At 34.8% G+C, this 17288-nt stretch overlaps 1 protein-coding gene across 2 annotated transcripts; it reads right to left on the bottom strand.

Annotated features, from left to right (window-relative positions):
- Positions 1–237: 237 nt before the first annotated feature.
- Positions 238–17288, bottom strand: LOC114190248 (exocyst complex component SEC5A-like). Of its 2 annotated transcripts, XM_028079057.1 has the most exons (21): positions 16758–17285; positions 14977–15143; positions 14763–14854; positions 13534–13728; positions 13237–13364; positions 12988–13146; positions 12608–12718; positions 10259–10333; positions 8689–8823; positions 8467–8610; positions 8083–8226; positions 7100–7226; positions 6811–7021; positions 4641–4756; positions 4157–4388; positions 3596–3689; positions 2827–2904; positions 2628–2684; positions 1576–1725; positions 1064–1276; positions 238–811 (listed from the first exon to the last, which is right to left on the bottom strand). In XM_028079057.1, the coding sequence occupies exons 1-21, from the start codon at positions 17115–17117 to the stop codon at positions 593–595; spliced, it is 3207 nt and encodes a 1068-aa protein (XP_027934858.1). In that variant the 5' UTR covers positions 17118–17285; the 3' UTR covers positions 238–592. The 2 variants fall into 2 exon arrangements, with proteins under 2 accessions (XP_027934858.1, XP_027934859.1); XM_028079058.1 differs by lacking the exons at positions 238–811; positions 1064–1276; positions 1576–1725 and adding an exon at positions 1745–2113 and having other exon boundaries at positions 16758–17288.

The following is a 17288-nucleotide window of genomic DNA, read 5'->3' as shown; positions in this document are numbered from 1 at the left end:
ATAATGCTGTCATAGAGAATATGAATATCATAACCACCGATATACAATAAATAACACTGATAATAAAAACTTCGTGAAGAATCAAATGATAATCCAAGAGTTACAATCACGATTCATAAGCAAATAGCATTCCAAAATGCACATTAATTATAATTTTACACGAAAAATTATGTAGTACAGCTTATGTACTGGTAGGGAGAATTGTGAGTTGAAAATGTGAACCACTATAAATCAAGATTTCACGAGAATCGTTACTTTAAATTTGATTGATCAAATAAACGGCCTCCATTCTTTTTGTTTGTTTAACACAAAGCTCTGCCGAGATGATTGATAAGCTACTACACTAATTTATCTTACACTTCACATCCAAATAACTCATTCAACTCAAATAACAAAACTCACTGCACTCACGGTTGGCATACGGGAATGCCGACATATGTTCCAAAACTCATTATATGTGGTAATTGCCATCCACCTTTACAGAGAGGTAACAGTGAAAAGAATACAAATTTTCATTAACTACTAAACCAAAAATATACTACAATAAATACATAATAGGCAAACAAAGAAAAAAGATGCTACTCTATACCCATCAATGTCTATGCCGAGGGAAATTAGTGGATCCAGTTTTTTGGGCACCTCTGTAGGCTTTGCTAGGAGAATCCATCGAGTTCCTGAAGGGAGAGTAGGCAGATTTGGCTGGTTCTGGCACAGTGTCCAAAGGAATAGATTCTGCAAAACATGCTGTGTTAATGCGTGTTCTCTCAAGCTCTAATTGAAGGAACTCGGAGCTGTACTGCTGCGCAAGAGACTGAAATACAGAAATACAGCTTTAGATAGTAAGTATAGCAACAAAATTCAGTACACAACGTATTAGAACTGCTTCACAGACATAGACATCCCACAACAAAATAAACCTCATTTTCATATAACTAAACAAGTCTATACTAACGTTACATCCAGTCCAAACTATGAAACCAAAATAATCACCAATTTATTCAGCCACCCCCAGCTCAGATTTAGACATGCCACAAGTAAAAAGGGCAACAAACTAATTGCTTACAATGAGCTCATCTGGAGATACACTTATTCCTTGTTGCTTATCATCAACTGCATCTTCACTGCCGCGAGTTGGCCGACGACTATGTCCTGCATTCTCGACAGCATCAGTCACACTCTCTGTGGCTTTTTCCAAAAGTAATCCTTGTAAAGCCTTCAAGGAATCTCTAGCATCCGATGTAAAATATGGGTTTAATATAGTCTCGAAGTACTCAAGCTGCAGAGATACAAGTCGATTAATCAAACAATCTAATCATGTAAGGCCTAAATTTATACTGTGCAGGTAAAGAACATGAAGCATGAAGCTTTTTGTGTTTTATCATATTATATAAAAATATATTACAAATCCCAGGGTACTATTATACATCTTTATTTTTCTTTACCAAATACACCAAAATCTAAGGTAAGTATGCCCCGTTCCTAAATCAAGGAACGCCACAAGCTTCAGCGAGAGCTTAATATGCCATGTCCACTATCATTGATGGTTTAATACGCCAAAGTACTACCATAACTTACCTCAAGCATGAGCTGACAAAATCCATTTGTATCAAGTGCACTGAGATCAGTAGCTTCATTTTCACGAAAAATGCTGATGAATGTGTCAATCAAGCCTTCCACGAGAATGCCAAGTGTTTTATCTAAGAGAGGCTTAGCACCAGCAAAAACCTACGACAAAAAACACTGCATCTCAGCAGACTACCTTCAAGAAAATATAATGAAGCAACTGTTTAAACTGTAAATACACAAAGCAAAGTTTAAGAACTAGGTCTCTAATGCAAGGATTGCATTGACTAAAATCATCTATGCATCATCTTCACGTTAATTATTCACTCCAATGCAGTATAGACAAATGGCCTCTAAACTGAACTAACACCAAAAGTTTAGCAAAATACAACAACATTCACAAGGTCAATGAAAAGAATATGCAAGTCAAGTGACCATAAACTTAACTTCTGAACAGAAATATTCCTTCAAAATCCATTTGTTATATGAAAGACCCTTCTTAACAAGTCCTTCAAGACTTGTAGTACTGACGTAGACTGTCCAGCAATAACTGAAAAGGGTTTTGTAGCAGTGTTATCTGATTCTATATTTCAGTACTTTCGGTGTCTATCGAAAATATTAGTGACAAAACTGGTCATGGAAGATGCTGCTACTGTTTTGATTCCATGTTGAGAAGAGACAAACAGATAACTAATATAACAAATCCCGTGTGTTGGGTGCACACGAGTATTATTTATAATGAAAAAGACATACAATAATAAGGAATAAAATCAATATCTAATAATGGGAAATATTGATATTTCCCTATCAAATCATATCATGTATCTATCAGCATCTGTCAATAGCCTTTGTTGTTAAGCATACTTGTATTATTTAAAGCAGCCTATTTAGCAAAGATAGGGAGAGAAACTTTTTGCAGATTTTGTTGTGATCCTATGGAAGGTATCTTATAAGAATGCTTTTTTTTTTCCCTTTTATTTCCTTCAAGTAAAATTAATCGTCACCTTTTTTAAAAGGCAAGAGTAGGATACATAATCCCAAATTACATGCAATCATTACATTACCTCTGCGTGGACAGCTACCAATGTATGAAGCAACTCTACTGCTGCATCACGGACACCCTGGAAGAGACCAACATAAAATTGAACATCACGTCAAAACATCATTTTCCAAAAGAAAAACCAAGACTCATTTCAGAGAAAAACAAACAAATAATGGGAACAGTCATATTTACAACACAAACTATTGCCATTAGCTCCTCACTTTAACTGCAGGCGCTGCTCCCCAATGAATGCCAGAATTCAGCAGATAATTCATGGCAGCAGATCTGATCAAGTTTGCCTAATGAGAACACAGAAACTCGTCATGGTAGTGAATAGTGAAAGCAGGCATATACAGAGAAAAAATTTCCAACATGAGTAAGCATAGTGCTACAACTTACTACCCTTGTTCTTCCTGCTTCAGAATACCCAGACTATTTTAATGTGGACAACTATTCATCTAATTTAAATGTTTTACAGTACTTTTAATATTCAATATTCTAGCACATCGAACACAACATAACATATACATCAAGATTTTATTGTTGGAAACTAATCATTGACCATCTGTTGCATAATTTAGGCAGGAACAGATAGTAATTTCTTCATTTGTTTTATTTCATTACTCAAAGTCAATGGCAGAAACTTAGACTGCACAGATACAGGTTGGTAGAGTTGGAGCAAAGACAGGCAGCTGATTAATACCGGTCAATGCACAAAACCTTATAATTTAGAGTCCGTATAATATGTGATTATATTATATTAATAGTCTATTCTTCTAACTGATTATTTCTCCATGAACCACTCATGAAAACTGTCAATTATTTCAGATGATTCAGATAACCCTTACAGAAAAATCATCAATAATTCACAAACCTAATAAGAAATTACTAATTAAATGCCCTTATAACTCTCATTACAGCCTCTATACTCATCTATTTCAAACCTAATTATTTTCTTGAAGAACATGAACGATATATTTCTCATTTTACCTTTGCAAAAGTATATTGTTCAAGGACCTTCCCTTCAAGCGCCGAGAAACTATTCACAAGATCTTTTACATCACTGTTTCCTTCATCCTTCCCGCTGAATTAAAATCAAATCAGGAATCAGAATGCTAACGAAGACAGGATAAAATATCTTTATAGAAATTATATACAACAGAGTGACTAGTCAGTGACAGAAAAACTTAGATATACAAGATGGTTACAAGAGAATAACTTGATTAGTTGAAATTTATTGCCAGCCAAATTGAATCAATCTTAAAGAAAAAAATTGAGATATATACATAATATCATATTGAATGAAAGATGACAAACAAATTACTGGGAGGGAAGACATCAAAAGGAAAGACTGACTGATTCAAAAAACATAAGAAATTTCTGATGTGAAGTCAGAACAAACCAAATGATAATTTTCTAGCATGGTTAGCGTGCAAGTTGCAGCCTAACAAAGTCAGCAAACCTCATTTAGCTTTAATAGCATGCCTTCCTGATGAATTTCACAATATTTTACCAGATTGTTTTATATAATAAAGGAACAACAAGGACTACCTGGAATGCAGCCAGATGTGTTTATATTTGTTATACAACTCATATGAAAGTTCATCTTTGCAATATCCGATGTTGCTTAGAACAATCAATAACTTTTGATGGGGATCAGTAACACCTCCATGATAATCAGACGGTGCATTTTTTGATTCATGAATATATCCATTTGGTAACTGGGAGCCCTCTTCGTCCGATCTATGCTTGCCAACTTCGAAACTTATACGCTCCAAACTACCTGACAATTAAACAGAGGTTGACTCAACAGAAACTTTGTGTGCTACAACACCATCTTACTTTCGTTTTGTTTAATTTCCTTTATATGGATATCCTCTAAACTACCTGACAATTAAACAGAAGCTGACACAAAATTCAACCTTTATGTGCTACAACACCATTATGTCTTTCACTATCTTACTTCTGTTTTCTTTAATTTTATTTACCTGGAAAGGTACGCTATTGGGTATAAGATTAACTAAATCCAACATACCAGCAAAATCCAGGAAGCAGTTTAGACACGCAATTCTGACAGATTCTTGAATTTCTTGAAGTTGCATAAATATGTCCTCTGACTTTGTTGCCTCATTCTTTATGGACTCAAGCATCCTGAAGTGATCAGCATAGAGAAATATTAGCCATAATTTTCAGAAAGAAATAATAACTGCAAAGTCGGGGTCAGGGTCTTCTATCCAAATTAGGATCTTTACATTTTTTTTTCTTGTTGATGAAAGAGATATTCGGAAACTTTAAACTTCACTCCAAAGACAGTGGACTAGAAAAATAAAGTTGAGAGATAAACTATAAAGAAAAATTCAACTATGAACCTACAACAATCAAGAAATTGAGCTCGTACAAATTAAACACGAGCTTCTGATGTTAACAACATATAATTTAAATAGTTCTTGGATTATAACAACTTGGGTTTAAAACTATTTCTTTCTTGGATCATTTGGCAAAAATTTTCACATAGTTATGTTCCCATTATGTACAACCATAATTCCAACCCCACGTAGCGGGCTATGGAATGCAAATAGATGTGAATCGTCCAGCCACCCGACCAAGTAGAACCAGTGCCTACATCTTTTAGGCACAACACTTGAGGTACTGCTAACAGTCCGACAGAGCATAACAATAGTTTATGCCTTTTAGGATAAAAACTAGAGGGCTATGGACCAGCTTGCACTTGAGGGGTTGCAGGCAATCTATTTGAGTCAACCAGGACATGGGTTGAACACAGCTGAGCTGACTATGTAGAATAGAATCTTTAGCAAAGTAAACACTGAAGCCAACATATCCTGGGCTTATTATAGCTACTAGCAACTTTTTCTATAACATAAGCTTCATGGGTCAGAAAGGCATATCGGCCACAGCACTTATGGGTTTCAAGAGATTTCTAACATGATGGAGGTACAACAAGCACCATTGTCCCTTCACATGTGACAATGGTATTATCCACATCACCCCCTGGAAAAAGGTGGGACCCATTACAAGTCAGCTACAGTAGTGCAGAATCCATATATAGGTTTCATCCATCCCCTTAATCACATTAGGTCCCACTTAGTAAAGCTAACTGAGATTTCTTGAGTTCTTAACTAGTTGTAAGATGCCTCTGTAACTGTGCTCTCCGGTGTACACAAGTGGCACGGCTACAATTTCGGAGTTTTGGAGGGAAGTTAAATCTCTTGCTGTCTCTCTCTCTCTCTCACACACACACATGCATATACATATGAAATGAGCGATCAAATTACTCCTCACCCTTCATCTTCTTTTAATCTAATGGTTCTGTTATAGTTATAGAAATAAGGAACAGATAGTATATAATTAAGAACATTTACGTTATAATGTATTATTAGGAACATCTTCATTTATTATTAGAGGATATCAAATCTCCTCTATTTATTGTATTTAATATTTTTTTCTTAACATGAATAAAGAATTCATGTTGTCTTAAAAACACACGGTTTCAGATTAATGACTTTCTCTTTCCTATTGCTGATCGAATTCCAATAAGTAACTCATTTAACTGTTAGATTAAAAGGAGATGAAGGGTAGGGGTGGAAAGTTACAGGTAAAAGATATGATATTCAGATGCCCTAGTAATATAAATAACGCAAACTAATTGCATGAAATAAATCTTTATAAAAATGAAATAAGGAAATGAATATCTCATGCACCATAACAAAGATTAGGATCCAATCAACCTGGAAGAAAATTTAAAAAGAAAATATTGACTACTATGATTACCAAACAAAAATCAGCCGAGATAAAGAAAATATTGACTACTATGAGCAAATTAAAAAATTGTTTTTAAAATTATTAGAGAGCAACCCAATAAAACATTATAGAAAAAGACCAAGCTCTAAGTGGTTTTACTAAAAAATTGTGTCTGCTATGGTTCAGTGGGCACTGGTTCATGTAGTTAAATCCGCCAATTGAGATAAATGCCAATTGGACAGCCACCTTAGAACATACTCAGAAGGAGATGATATTATACCATGTATTAGCATCCCATATGCAAAAGAAGGAAAAATGAAACTAATCACCCGCTTCATTATTAGAATAGTATTATACTCTATTACCAATTAGTTGGTTTATATTGCATTCTACTCGCTCACTTCACTTTAAGGCATCAGATCCTATATGAATATATTAAAACTTACGAATTGATTTGATCCATTGCAGAGGCTACAACTGAACGGAACATTAAAGGCAAGAATGAGATTGCGTATGGGGATTTATTCCTTTCAAGAATTGAAACAATAACCCATGTCACATCCTTTGAAACCTCATCAACTGATGCCCGCATCCAAGAGCAGAGCCTTAGTACGTAGATCCTTATAATCTCTGATTGCAATGTTCGGATGGCACAGACTGCAACAAAGGGAGAGACACATGCACTCAGATCAGAACCTTAATAAATGAAAACTTCTAGATTTGAAGAACTGATACCGGCAATAGGAGGTGAGGCTTCCTTCAATTCCAAAGCTACACATGCTTTAGATATATCTTCTATTGCCTCACTCATGTAGGACCGGAGGACATTTGATTCCTCCAGATCGTGAAAAATGTTGGTAACCTACAGCAATAGCAGGCTGGGTATCAGTATACATGCAAAACAAATAGGAAAAAGAGAAAACCATGAACTACATTCTGTTTGTCAAATCAATCATGTTGCAGTATACATACTTCTCTAAATTACTAGAGTAAGTTTTAACATGCAGTGCTTTTAAGTTTATATAATAAAAAAATAGGCTTTCAAATATTAAGAATAGGACTACAGAGAAAAAGAAGAGGGGGAAAATACAAGTCAGATATTCATGAAGAGAATAATAAATGTATATATGACTGAATAAACAAGTCATCTAAGTTAAATTCAGTAGACTATATGATAAGAGTTCATTCATCACTATAAAGACCGATAGCACCAACATAAAACTTTGTTATAGCGTAATAGCACAAGAAAAGGGTAAAAAACATTATCCAGACCATAAGACAAAAGCACTTATTGCCTCTACTAAGAGGTTTAATTGTAAAAAAAAAAATGCACTCTTTGTGGACATAGATAGCCAGACAAAAGAACAGAAAAATCAGAAAGGCACCACAATTTGAACATGAACAAAATAGTATTTGTATTGAAACATAGCTAAGAACAGAAAAAATCCACTGTTATATTGAGGAGAATTTTAAGAAAAGTACAACTATGAATTCACTTCCCTCTTCCTGCAATATTCTTGTTCTCCCTTCTCTACTATGTTAAATCAGAGATCAAACTAAATAAAAAAAGTAAAAAGAACAAGCTATTAAGATAATTTGCAACACTGCATAGAGAAAAATATAAGATATATTCTCCATTTTACCATAAAGAAACTGCAAAGTCAGAAAATATAAATTTTCATAGAAGAAAGGGTCGGTCTTGTGAACACAATAATTACCTTGACTCCATACAGTGATATTGTGCTGCATATCATTGCAGAAACTTCATCAAGAGAATGACTTGAGTATTTCACTTCTCCAGCCTTTTCTTCAATTTTATTTGTAGAACTGTTGGTATTTGTATCAGTGGAAACTTGGGAAGACTGGAAAAAGAAAAAAGGGCCCCCTAAATATATGGCAGATGTAATTATGGGTGATAAGTTTAAGAAAATAAACAAAATATATTGAATGGTAAAATACAAAAAAAAAAAAAAGTATCATTACTGCACTTCCAGAAGTAGCCAAGACTCTATATTATCAACGAAGAGAAATTAAATACTCAAAAAAATGAAAATAAAATTTTATAAATAATTCAAGCACACGTCTTCCCCAAATAACAATACCTTAGCAAATTTTCCACTGAAAACAGAGAGAGCAACCTTCCAGAATGCTGGAATATGATGGACTATAACTGCAGTTAATCTACGGATATACCTTCCTCTTAAACCATCAACCTCTTCACCAATAGGGGAGTAGTTGATATCTGACTGACAATAGTTAACAAAAACAATATTAAAAAAAAATCACACCAAAAATTTATCCTAGCTTAATGACAATAAACTTACAGAATCATTCACATCTTCAATCTGCATCCATCTGGCATCAGAAAGAGCCCTGTCACGCAAATCATTATGCAAATTTTCCATTCTAGTCTCGTGATCTAAAGTGCACTTCTCAAGCAGACCGCGAATTCTCTGATTCTGTGAAGGAAAAAACCCTAAAGACTCAACAGTTTGGCCACAACAATGAAAGTGAGAGTGACAAGTTCAGAGACAACTAAAGCCCAAAGGGTGAAAAAGTAAATGTGAAATACTTAGGTGGGGCAGTTAGTTCTGTTGAACTCTAGGAAAGAGAGAAATATTAAGCATAAATCATGTGTTTCAAAGAGAGCACAAGTACTTTGTTTATATTGAAAAGAAAGGAACCAATGCAATAAAAGAGGAGATTATAAATAAAAATGTTCTTCATAATATATATATATATATATATATATGTGTGTGTGTGTGTGTGTGTGTGTGTAATCTAGATATTCTTAATTATATAGGATCAAATCCTTAATTCTAAAATTATAACACTCCCTCTCAAGTTGGGGCATATAAGTTGTATGTGTCCAACTTGCTGCAAATATAACCAATTCTTGATCCTCTTAGAGACTTGGTGGATATGTGAGCCAACTATTCACTAGAGTTGACAAATATTGCAGGGGATGTCCCTAGACTCTAGTTTTTCTCTTACGAAATGACAATTCACTTCAATATGTTTGGTCTTCTCATGAAAGACAAGGATTAGAGGAAATATGTAATGTTGCATGGTTGTCACAAATAAGGTGTATTTGGGAACCTTCATCAAATTTGAGTTCTTTGAGTAGTTATTTCATTTCAGCCATATGAGCTTGCAAGTGGATAATGTCATTGCCCTATATTATGCTTTTGCACTTTATACTGCCATAACATTTTATCTCTTACTTCACCAAGATATTAAATTGCCTCTAACAAGAACACAATGCCCTGCTGAAGTGGAGCCTCTATTGCTCGGTGACCCCGCCCAGTCAACGTCAAAATACCCAAAAATTTGAGTATTTCCCTTATACTAATAAATGAAAAACATTTTTTTTTCTCTTTCTGCATAACCTAAAGATAGAAAAAAGAAGATTGGACCACCACATGAGGATGGGTGGCTTGCATAAACGATTGGATAGATCAACGCAGCACAATCCCAATCTTGTGCTGTTTTGGAACAATGAATCCGAACCTAGGAGAAAGGATCGCAAAAAAAAAAATCCTCCAAAGACAATAGGTCTACTGGGTCAAAACAATTTTAAAAAAGAAATCAATACAATAGAAGAGATTTGATATCCTCACATTACAAAGATATGTACGGCAATAAATAAAAGCATTCATAATAACACATAATCTAAATTTTATTGATCATATACAATCAGTTCCTTCTTTCTAAAATTATAACAGGTACAAATTATCATGTTATAAAAACAGGTCAACAACAGCAACATTCTATCAATTGACATTCAATCCTTACTACTCAATATTGTTTAGCATACGATCAAAAAAACTTGAGAAGTAAATAAGGAAATTAAATGGCATATATTTCATTCTAGCATGGATATGAATTTTTAACCTGTATATTCAAATAATGCCATACTGGATCTGACTCCGGCTCCAAATCCAACAGTAACCTCACAGTATTCTCAAGCTACACGAAAAATCCAAGTGTTATAAAATAATCATCAAAACAAACAGAGAATAAAGATAACTGCAATCCATCTCTAACTTAATTACCAGGCCATGATGCTCTAGGTAAGGTAAGTTTTTTTACTACACTCCGTCCAAACAATAAAATTATAAGAATTAAGATGTAATAGCTTAAATATTCTTCAACAAGTACATGACGTACACAATCATGATCATGACAAAGATCAAATTCCGTTTTAGAAAACTGCCTATCTTTTAAATGACGCCACCCTAAAGTCCTTTTCATTATCACTATTTGTGACCTATGGGATTTATTTTGATGAGTTTTCTGTAGTTCTACAGTAAATTCAGTGAGTTGTTTTTTCCTTTTATAGATATGAAAACTTAAACGAAGTAAATAATGATGAAAAATACAATGGGGCAGAAGATAAGGTATCCTAAAAAGCATAAAACTCTACAGACTAGTTGTAAGAAAACAGAATGCAGCACGGCTATCACAAAACTCTTTACATAATAAGACATGGAATCCACTTTGATATTACGAAGTATTAGGTCCAACTGAGACGTTGGAGGAGACCAATGTCCAAAAACTCAATAAAATGAAATATATGCAACATGACAAGAGATCTAATGTAACATCCAATATTTGTATATTCCTGTACAACCTTATCCAAAAATCAATAACGATGTCCTTCTCTTGTATATTAACCTTTAATCTATAACGGTGAGCCTCACAAAAGAACATTAAGAGACTAATATAATAATGTGAGTACTTAAGGCTTTCTTAGATGAGTGGAATGTGAGAAAAACAAGAGAAAGAAATTTAAAGAATGTAAATACAAGGAAAATAGAATAGAAAAATATATTGCTTACACAGACAGAAATAGAATGAAAGTGTGAAAGTTTCCTAGTAAGTTGGATGATCGACAAAGAAAGTGGAAAGAAATAGGTATATTGTAAACCTTTTACACTAATTAAAAAATAGTTTAACTTCAAAAATGAAAATTTTTATACTATTTTTTCTTAATACATTTTAAAAAAACATATCAATAAAATGAATTTATTTTTAATTTCACAGAAGGACAAAAGATAAGGCCCATCACACATTTCCTTCCACGTATTACTCAATTTCACGCCACTAGAGAAATGAATTTTTCTTTGGGTGCTACCTTCCCCCTTTCCCTCCCAGTCTCTTGTATCATTGTTTGCTTAATGGTTAAAATGAAAAAAAAAAAAAATTCTTTTTAACTCCCAGCCCCCACCAAAATGTATGCATCCAAACAAAGGGTTAGTCTCTTTACAAAAAGATCCCAAAACAAGAAGACATTATGTTTCAAGAAAGCATATTCAACTTCTCTTTTACAATTTTTCTATGATAAGGAAGTGAGAGACAATATTTTTATATTCTGTTATATTTTTTTCAAAAAGTTAAAACCCTGCTTTTTTTCTTCAATAACAGTGTTTATACAGAGGTGTTGGCTCATGTATGTGAACCTACAATTTTTAATTGGATGCCTAATTAGAAGTGCCTAATACATTTTAGAGAGGTGTTAACGTCAGAAACCTGCCCAGCACCGACACTTCAAACACGAGAGGTGCCAATGTCAGAATTGTATCCAACACTGTCACTTCAAACAGGAGAGATATCCAAGCTTCATGGTTTGAAAGGCAGAGCAGTAACAACAAACAGAAACTCAAAGAATAAATAGCCTCAGCATTCTATCACATAAGCAATATGTTTGATTTGATTAAATTATGTTGCACACACTGAAGTATTTTCTTCAAAATTCAATCCAATAAATCACACCCACGTCATGTCCAAATGAAATGCAATTTCTTAAAAATACCAGCACAACTGTTTGAAGCTAGCATGAGCATCTCCTACAAACTACCCAAAGACTTTGCTACAAGCCCACTACCAGTGGCATGTCCAAGAAGATGTGCTTCAATAAACATTAAAATAACATGATAAAACAAACTGAAGGAGAGAAATTGGTGAATATCCGCATTGTGAAAGTAAACATCAGCTCTTATTTATGCTTTTCTTCTTAACCAAAAAAAAAATAACTTCATTCAAAATTGGCCCAAAGCATAACTAACTCATGCAGTGTTATGAATCAGTTTCCGCTAAGCAAGATGCACCAGAAATAATGTCACAGGTCAGCAAAATCAAAGGTACTGCATACTGAAATGCAACCTCGTGTATAGTCCAATGCTTCTTCGCAAATAAATTCATTTAAACATTAGCAGGTAAATTCAAGAAATAAAAACTTACACTTGTTAGATCTATTTGTGGATCTTCCATAGATTGGAAAAGCATAGTCTTGAAATCATTCATCACTTTCTCAACTTCTTCAAGAACACGTTTTAGTATACCTACCTGAATCTGATTTGAGGCCAAAAGATTAGTAAAACCCAGTAAGTAAAAGATGCTTGGAAGAACCAGAAAATATTCACAAACATGATATACCCCTAAACAAATAAATGCTAAAATGGATGCAATTCTTATTTTGCTACAATAGATGGTTGAAACTTGAAATAAAAAATGTATGAGCATGTATACCCGAACTTCAAGAAACATTAAAATTAAACTTCGTTTACGAATCAAACAAGGGGCAGAATAGAAAAATCCACATCAATATAAACGTTTTGTACATGAGAGGGTAGAGCAATTGATTTGGCCTTCTTGTACTCCCTGACTGCCAAATCATATTCACCCTTACTAATGCTGCTACAGATAGTACTTGGCAGGTTGAAAAGCGTTCGAAACCTCTGTAGCATACCTTGGACAGTCCTAATTTTTTCTGCTTGAGCCTACAAAATTCATTGAAGTCATGAATAACTTATTTCAAATCCAGAATAGCAGCCACAAAAAAAAAAATCTAGAATAAAGCCTTCAGCCACCTGTCTCTCAAATAAAGGCTTCAAAGCACGGTTAGCCTGCAAACTGACTCCCTGAATAATATTATACAAATGGGAAGTCCCGGAACCTTCAGGATCATCCTCAATACGTCTTAACTTTGACTCAATATCTACAAAAAAAAAGAAAAAACGTTTCACATTAAAAATAAAATAATCTTGACAAAGAATGAGTAAGAGTTTGAGCATCATAGGTGTGTCAGTCAGTCAAGAGTAAAATATCACTTTTGTAAGTTTAAACTAGATGTAATTGAATACTGTGGTGCACAAATAAATTCATACCATCAATTGTTGTTTTGCAAGAGACAAAGCAATCAAAGTTATCCTTAACCAACTGCTTTCTCTGCTCAGTACGACTTTTGAAATCAGTTTTCAAAGCAAGTGCACCAGCCTCCAGATCAGCAGCACTGGTATTAAGGTGTATCCGTGCTAAAAACAACTTTGCATCAAAGTTCTCCGAAAAATACAGCAGTTTTTCTGTATAATGGCAACAAAAATGCTATCAACTTTTTGAACACTTAAAGAAGAAGCACATAAACACAAGTACAGTCTAAAATATGAAATCCCTCTCATACATTGCATCTGAGGTATTCAAAGTTATTACAAATATAAAATCCTGAGGGTGACAAACTCTTAAATTCATTTTATTCCTCTGTATCTTTCTCAAGTACACTGTTCAGGATTTCCACCATGGCAGCTCTGAACCACCACTCTGCAACACCCAACACGGTCACCATGAGCCACCATGCGAAACACTATTCACCACTGCCATGTGGTGGCTGTCCAAAAGACCACCGCTGAAATCCCCCACGGCCATTTTTTAATAACACTGATCTATAGAGGACTTTTCCATAATTTAACCCAGTTATTGTGCTCTTGTGTCCATTTATTGATGGCAAATTAATTTCCTTGGGTCCCGAGTTGATGATTACTTAACACCAAAATTTGATGAGTCCTATACGCCTATTTAAATCATATAATGAGTTTCTAAAGAAAGAGGAAACGTTAGAGCATCATGCTAAAATTTATGATTCCACTCCAAGCCATGATGCCACCCTAGGTGAAATGTGAAGACTAAGATGTCTTCAATTTCTCTTCGTCTTTTCAACTCTGATTTCTAACAATTAAAAGTCCTATTCAGGTCATTACATTATTTTACAATTCACAGGCCAAACCATTTACCAAAAAATTCTTCCATATTCTAATTCAGTACCAAATTACCGTCTGTGTTACTGTTTCCTAAAACAAAACCTTTACTCGATTGAAAAAAGACAAATAATGAACTGCAATGAATTGGCATCAATGATAACTACAAAACAAGACCACATCTGTCCTGGGTGATAGTAAGAGTGCTTCCAGGGTATTTCTTTTCTCATTATCAAATATTGTAACAAGACATGATTTGTGGGAAAAAAAAAAAGTATATTATATAAGGAAAAATAAGAACACTCTAAGGGCAGATATTCTAAAGTAAATATGCTACATAACACCTAACATATAAAAATAGTTACCACGTAGGTTGCCTTCCAGAATATCCTTGTCAACATTAGCAGAGCTATGTGAAGACTCAGTGATCAGCCTTAGTGTTCTGTTGTCTATGATACTGCCAAATGTCAACACAAATAAGTCTCCAGGACATGGAACTGAAGAAGCACGGAAATAACACAACAATAGGGAAGGAAAAGAGAAAAATCAATGTAAGAAAAGCATCAAAATGAACTTTACCCCAACCCCAGTGGATCAACACATTCCATGCCACGAGGGAATGACTGTAAGTAGGTAAGACCCTTTCTACCCACTGCAGAAGCTTTATTTTCAAAAGTTGGAGGCACAAACTTTTGAGCCACAGGTGCTGTTCTTGTTTCCCTCATTTCACGAACCCTACGAGCAAGCTGTCAAAGAAGCCCAACTACATTAAATTAAACAGAATTTCATAAGTACTTTTCATATAAAACAGAATTTCTTTAATTTCATAGACCATGAACAAAGCATCTAAATTTCAAACTTCCAAGTTTGTGATGAATAGCATATTCCAAAAAAATCCATATATGATTGTGAATAATATCTATAAATAACAAAACACGAAGGAAACAAAAAACAGAAATGACAGACCAAGTATATCCCATAAAACATAAGATACCTATAAATCTAATCCCTTTCAACAGGCACATACCCTCCAATAACTCATTTCATTTAAAGCAAGCATAATCTCATCCTAGCTAGCATGGACATCAATAATAAGATCTATGATGTTATTAGGATATTCATTATTATGACCACCTGTAGATTCTCCACAACAGATTATTAGCAGTAGCAATTGTCAATTACATGTTATTTGAATGGCAGCCAAACCAAAATGCAATGAAACATGATAGACATTAAATAAGCTGTTAAAAGAAGGAATTGATATAGACATTATTTACTGTTTCATGTACACAGTACGTCAGGTTGGAACATGCAATTTGCAAAAACAAAAGTTGCAAATACTTCACGAACTGTTTCAAAATTATCACAGTGTAGTTACTTGAACTTGTTCTGAATTTGAATGCACAAGTCTACTGCAAGATCGTCTACCACAGAAACAATATCCAATAACAGAATTAACTGTGAACAGAAGATGAAGAAAAAGAGGCAAAGGATAGAAGATCACACACTGAAGCGTGGTCCAATTGAAAGCATTTATGAAAACAGATTTTACAACTTGAAATTTCCCTCTCAGTGAACTATCCCTCTCTCAGTGAACTTTAACTAACTGACGGATAAGCATAAAGTTACTCGTACAATGACCATACAAGGTCCCCTTAATTATAGGCAAAGCCAACCTAACTAACTCTGCACAAGTGCACACAGGACACGTGAACAATGTCACCCACACCTAGACACAAGCACCTGCATAAGATGCTTCAATCTCGGTAAACATTGTAGAAGACTAGGCATGTTATTAAGAATGTACTATGTTAGACAGTCTAAGAACCTTTGAACAAGTTTTACTGAACCAACTTTTACGTAACTGAAAGGGCCCAAGAGTAAAGATACAGTAGCATTTATATTACCAACAAGTTGGGTTATCTGCTACAGCTGTTGCTTATACTAGTTTTCTCCGATTAGTTAGTCCTGTTTCAAACATTTAGTTAGTTAGTGCATATATAGTTCAGTAACTTCTCCTGTTATCTAAATGTATGACGATGAGCTATGCGTATCTGCATATTATTAATCAATCTATTCCCGAATTTCCTACAGCTACTCTTCCTTTCTTTTAATTCTATGATATGTTTCCATATCAACCTTATCTACTGCCAACTCAGATTCCTAAGATTTTCCTCTTGCATTATGAAGAAGTATGCGAATATTTATTGATTATAGCAATAGATCCTATCGAAATAATGGGATTAGGTTTGAGAGTAATAAGACCACTAATTAATTAATTAGGTAATTTATAGAATAAAATAAGATTGATTCGGTGAGTCGAAAATGTAAAGCACTGACAAAAGCGATGATCGCATTACCTCAGCCTCGTCAACATGCTTCCAGCGACTAGGCTCCTCGCCGTCCCAGACGCGATCGTCATCGCGCGCCGGTCTCCCGGCGGCGGCGCCTCGGGTCTTTGAGGCGGCAACCGGATCTCTCACGTTATCCTCGTCACCGCTGGAGATGCTGAGCATCTCGACTTCGGAATCGTCGTCATCGTCGGCGACTCCGCCTTTGGAGTTGGACTGTTTGGACGGAGGCGCGTTTTTCTTCGGCTGTTGGACGTAGTTAGCGACGGGCTTGCGTGAATTGGAGGTTTTGCCGTAGTTGACATCTCGCTGCGATTGCTCCTTCAGCGCCATCTGGAGGAGCTCATCCTCGTCGCTATCACTCGACATCGTCGCAGTTCCCTTCGAAGGAAGATAGAAAAAAGAGAAGGTGTGGTTTTCTGGATTTTAGATCTGAGGGAGAAGACGCAAACGAACAGAGAAGAAAAGAGAGTTCGAAGGGGAGAATCTTCCAATCTCAATGTATTTTTCCCGGAATTTCTCTTTTTCTTTTTTTATTCG

Source organism: Vigna unguiculata, chromosome 7, assembly GCF_004118075.2.
Source record: "Vigna unguiculata cultivar IT97K-499-35 chromosome 7, ASM411807v1, whole genome shotgun sequence".
NCBI lineage: Eukaryota > Viridiplantae > Streptophyta > Magnoliopsida > Fabales > Fabaceae > Vigna > Vigna unguiculata.
The sequence above is the reverse complement of the archived record's forward strand: the minus strand, read 5'-3'. Positions and strand labels throughout refer to the sequence as shown.